The 5,732-nt window shown below is 39.5% G+C and overlaps 1 protein-coding gene across 1 annotated transcript in view; it reads left to right on the top strand.

Annotated features, from left to right (window-relative positions):
- The window catches only part of phospho2 (phosphatase, orphan 2), a 6,427-nt gene extending 1,280 nt beyond the window's left edge, over nucleotides 1–5,147 (top strand). The window contains exon 3 of the mRNA XM_079998360.1: nucleotides 2,684–5,147. Within this exon, the coding sequence (XP_079854486.1) occupies nucleotides 2,684–3,252 (569 nt within the window). The 3' untranslated portion in view covers nucleotides 3,253–5,147. The remainder of the gene's footprint in view (nucleotides 1–2,683) is intronic.
- Nucleotides 5,148–5,732: the final 585 nt, after the last annotated feature.

The following is a 5,732-nucleotide window of genomic DNA, read 5'->3' as shown; positions in this document are numbered from 1 at the left end:
ATACACTGCATGCAACTTAAAGTGCTTTACATTAAAAGAAGACCGTCAAGCAAAAAGCATTTCCACAGTAGAATAATCAAATAATTAAATACATATAAAAACAGATATAAACAAACAAGCAAAATGCACTCAGTGAAAAAAGGTAAATATTATTATGATTTTCAGATTTGGGGTCAATTTAGACCATGAAGGATCCAGATTGTTCCACAGCGAATTATTGCCTTATTCAGTGTTGTTCCTCTGCAAATCATTTATGTTAAATGATTGGTCTTGGATTACTTCTTCAATGACTTTACTTGATCCTCAAGTAATTCTTATGTATTCTCATGATGTGTGTGTGCAATTGGGATAGATGGAGATGAATCAAGTGCAGTTTAGCTGGGGTCTCTGAAAATATTAGTCAATCTGGTTTCATAAAGTGAAATGAAATGCCTAAAATTAAACACTTGGTGGAGCAGGACATAAGATTTAATAGATTATAATTGAATGGTGTGTGTGTGTGTGTGTGTGTGTGTGTGTGTGTGTGTGTGTGTGTGTGTGTGTGTGTGTGTGTGTGTGTGTGTGTGTGTGTGTTTAACATAATGTCTCATAATGAAAATGGAGTTACACCGGTACCATTCATGGAAGAACGATTTGGTAACATTTTGGAGAAGACAAGAGTTTAGGCAGCCGAGCGAGATGAACATCAGCGGATTAGTTTAAAACATTACATTAAGACTTAACATAAAATACACAAATTAACATCTAAAAAATGAAGAAATTCTGACCTTGGCCTTTTGGAGAGGCCTTCCGTATTGCTTTGCTTTCATTTATTGTCACTCTGAGCCTCATTTTTGAAAAGAGGTAAAAAAAAAAAAAAAAAAAAAAAAAAAAATATATATATATATATATATATATATATATATATATATATATATATATATATATTTATATATATATATATATATATATATATATATATCAAATAATTGATAACTCAAAAGAAAAACACTAAAATGGGTCTGAAACTCACCTCTGTTACTAGGCTACTGTTCGGGTTCAGCTTGTGTAAACATATTAACAATTTTAAGATACCAACTTGGAATCAGATAACCTCTGATGAGTATTAAACATCAATGTGTCCCTTATTACTTTCTTTTACCATAATAATATTAATGTTAATTCCATCTATCAATCATATAAATGGAAAAAGTGCTCAATATATTAATCGATTATGGAATAAAAACTGTGAGACGCAGACCTAGTATTGACAGTTGAACTGCTGACTCAACACTGACCTCTACTGGCAGAAGCTGTCATTGCAGCCGTTAATTCTAATCTAAGGAGGGCTCCCTAGTCCCAAAATCCGTATCAATAAATGGTGTTCAAGTCAAGTCACACTATTTATAAAGTGCCTTTCATACCAGGGCAACACAATTGGCATGTGTACAAGATCAAACCATCGCTTGTTTATTTAGTTCCTGTATGGTATGATATGTATTAATTGATGCTACTGATTTCATGTCTGTTTTTCAATATTGTGCACATTTATACAAAACACAACTTCCAGCCATGCTATAAAACATTTTTTTATTAGTAGATATTGATTTTCAGAAACGTTTAATCCCAAGATTTAGAAATAGTATTTACGAAGAAAGACAATGCAGGTAAGAAATGTAGCACGTGAGTTAATTTTATTTTGTGCATTTTGGGTGTCATGATAGTAAAATCCAAAACTCCATTGAAATAAGAAAATATTTAGCGGGGGAACGCTTATTCTTAACCTGTTTTTAATTTATTTTATTCTTTTAATTGTTTTTTTTTCTACTTTGTAAATGCTCTTAGCTTTTATTGTCACTAACTGATGGCCTTCTTTTAATGTAAAGCACATTGAGTTACATGTTGTGTATGAAAGGTACTATACCGGGCTGGACCCATAATTATAGTAATCTATTGTTATTGTTCGATTATTTTGCTCAGAATTTTTGGGCTAAAATGATCTGGAACAGAACAACGGCAGAAGCTACAAACTTGTTATTTCAGTGAAACGTTAATTAAAGCGGCTGCACAAGTAGTAATATTCGTAATATTTATTTATTTATTTATTTTTAGAACCGCGTAACTGACGGGACTTATTTTATTCTGAATGTTCGATAAAATAGATTATAAATCTACATTCCTTCACAATTTCATTCTTTTTATAACCGGCCTATCAAATGTTTTTAAGAACAATAAACACAGTTGATATTCGAGCTGAATCACTTCCATTTATCTGTGAAATTGAAATCTCCCGGACACGTTGATCAGCACCGATTTGTTCGAACCGAAACTGCTTCAGACATGTGACAAGAACAGCCAATGTTACAGAGCAGAGGAAAAAAACCATGTAACACAAACGCCAATTTAAACTGAAACTCCCCCTCCTCCCAACCCCAGGCCCTGCACAGCTCCCATCGCTGCAAAAGGAGAGCGAAAAAAAGAAAGAATCCGCGGTCGGAGAGAGTCCCTCGGTCAGCTCCGAACGAACCTCGGAAACCTGTAATACGTATCTAACATGACTAAACTGGACCCGGGTATTGCTGCCTGCAGCTGTATTTATCATTATTATTATTATTAGAACAGAACTTCACACATCCAGAGTTTAGTTCTCTGAGCTGATGACATCCCTCCATTTGTTCACACTCCCGGCGGACTCTCCATCCAGGGGACCAGAAGGTGAGTCCAGACGGAGTCCGCGGGGTGATGGAGACTATCCCCTTCACGGAAGGAATGAGAGACTTGTTGACGTTCATATCGGAGAACAAGAGCACCGTGGACTGCATCGTCATCTCCGACTCCAACACCGTGTTCATAGACTGGATCCTGTGTGCCGCCGGGCTCCAGGCGGCCATCGACCGGGTGTTCACCAACCCGGCCCAGTTCAACCAGCGTGGCTTCCTGGAGGTGCGGTGCCACCACTCGCACGACTGCACCCGCTGCCCCGTCAACCTGTGCAAGAGGAGGGTCCTGGAGGTCTACCTGTCGGAGCGGTCCCAGGGCGGTGTCCAGTACCGCAGCGTCTTTTACGTCGGGGACGGCGGCAACGACTTCTGCCCGACCTCGTGCCTTAGAGGCGGGGACGTGGTGATGCCCAGACGGGGCTTTGCGCTGGAGAAGCTGCTGAGCCAGGCGGGGCACAGTGGGGCGGACCCCCATGCCTTGAGGGCCCGGGTGGTCGCCTGGAGCAGTGGAATGGAAATTCTCGAAGAACTTAGGGTCAGCTTGCAGTCGTAGCTTGGGGCTGATGAGGCGGTGGAGGCCAATAGCTAACTTCAATTATTCATGTATTTTACTGCACAGTAAATACCAGAATCACCTACATAGGCACCATGTCGGTGATCCTTAACTAGTATTGAATCAGTGATATCCAGTATTTATTTTACAAAAAGGGCAATTTATTGAAAGAACTTAGTAATAGGGACTGGAATTAACAAGCATTTACAAGGTAGGGGTTAATGTTTGGTGGAGAAATGTAAATTACCTGTGGTCAGAAATCAGCGGCTACAGCATAGTCTCCTAGTACTTTGGAATTACTGTACCACGGGGCTGCAAAATATGGAAAAATATGCAATGTGCGATTTGTGCATATTGTGATGACATATCAGGGCAGCAGCTTAAAACCGTTGTACCTGGAGAAAAGTTGAAACTGTGGCCCTAATACATTTTTACTATAATGATAGGCTGCATGTTTTATTTGACTACCAGGTGTCCTGCAAAAGGCCTTGAAATCTGGCTGACTTCAGACGTCTGTAGGTGTATTATAACCTAATTCCAGGCTTTCTCATCTACAAAGGAGAAAAGTTGGAACGGCATCTACGATACCGTTGACTGTGGCTTCAAAGACTTAACCTGAGGAATTGTAGAAGTTTGGGGTATTGATTAGTTTAACACCGCCTCCGATTGCCGACTGCTCCCTAATGCTGCCGTGTGAGAGGAAACCTAAGTGTTTTTTAAATTCATTCTGTTAGACCCAAGTAAGCCAGGGACCTTGGTGAGGGCCTAATGTGTGCTTGGTAAATCCCCGCTAATTAGACCTACATCCGCCAGCCAACCTGCTCCGACAGCCAGAGTAGCTGCCATTTAAACATATTTTTACTGTTATATTTCAGATTATATTCCACTGTTCTTGATGTCTTGGTCGTTTGGCTGATTCTCAGGGTGAATGACTGTTAGTCTTCTACAGTCTCAACTTTCAGCTTCCATTCTAAATAGCGTCTAGTGCTTACTGGGGAAATGGTAGTAAATCAAATCAAGGGATGTTTATGCTGGCCAGTCATTGAGTTTCTTTTGCTGCATGATTTATCATGCCGTGATTTTAATAAGTTTTGTTCTCCAGCCATATTTTAAACTAATAAAATAGAGAAACATAAATCTTATTAAAAAACATTAATATTCAACATACACCAATATGTATGAATATTAATGTTTTTTAATAAGCTTTCTCTACCAGAAGATGACCAATAACCTCAGTCAATGGCTGAACAAAACCTCTACAAGCTCTTTATTCATGGAAAATACACCGCTCTATTTAATATGGCAAGAAACAAAATCGTTGAAACACTATGGAGAGAGATGTTTTAAAATCGTTATCAGAACAATTCGTCTTGTTTGTTTGTCATGCGTCCTCTATACATCTCTTGTATTTCGCTTTAGTTTACATCACATGGTCAAACAGAGCCTTTTGATTGGTTCATGAGGTTTGTACGCTATGCGTGGAAGTCAGTGCTTTTGCAATGTGTGTTTCATATTGTGATGATGGAAAAACAATGCACTTTGCATCCCTGCTGTCCCAGGCAGTAGAGTGCAAACAGTCATTCACAAAAGGGAACTTGCGCTGTACAAAATTGTGTTGACTGTTTTGTTTTTAAATTGGGGCGATCCTCAAAAAGATGATATTTAAAAGAAGAGATTGCGACATCATTTATTTTTCGATGAGAAGTATACCTGATGAACAATGAAAAAAGTACCATTTTAAAATTTTGTAAATTTGCTTCACAAGAAAATACTTAATAAATAATGTATTTTAATTGTTACACAGATAAGTAATGCACATTGCAACACAATATGATCAAATACTAACCCTTGATTTTATGTTCTTCTAATTTTGATATGAAAAATAACATAAAAATAAAAAGCCTCTGTCATGATATGTGTCCACCTGCTCCCGGCTTGTTCCGTTTGTCCACTCTCTACAATAAACTTGTGTGTCTGCAACATCTCTGCCCGTGTCTCTGTGTCGGAGGGCCCTGAAAACGCCACTCGGGTGGCGTGCGCCAGGTGGAACTGCCACATATGCATTTGGGATATTAAACAACCTCTGAAAGCACAGGATTCAGAAGGAGAATAGTTGGAGGTGTGCAGGTCTTATCCAACATGGATCCCCTGTAAGTCCTCTTGACTGACTGACTGTCGGACGGTGCCATTCATCTTTTCCAGGAGATTTATCACTTCTTGCCGCCCAGCGATCAGTCTTAAGGGAAAGCCGCTGGAGAGAACATATATTGATTACAATAATCAGCCCAGTGGGAATGTCTTTGCGGAGCCAACTCCCACTGCCTCTCCGCACTGTCACTAATCCCATCTCCAATTGTTTCGATTGTTCGATGATGGTGGGCATGTGGACAAGGCCATTTGCGTCAAGCAAATTCCATCATGGTGGTCAGACTGGCTGAGACGAGCCTTGTGGGATGGACCCAAACCACTGGACACTGTTG

Source organism: Zeus faber (assembly GCF_960531495.2).
Source record: "Zeus faber genome assembly, chromosome: 3".
Classification (NCBI taxonomy): domain Eukaryota; kingdom Metazoa; phylum Chordata; class Actinopteri; order Zeiformes; family Zeidae; genus Zeus; species Zeus faber.
This window is presented reverse-complemented; position numbering and strand designations above follow the sequence as displayed.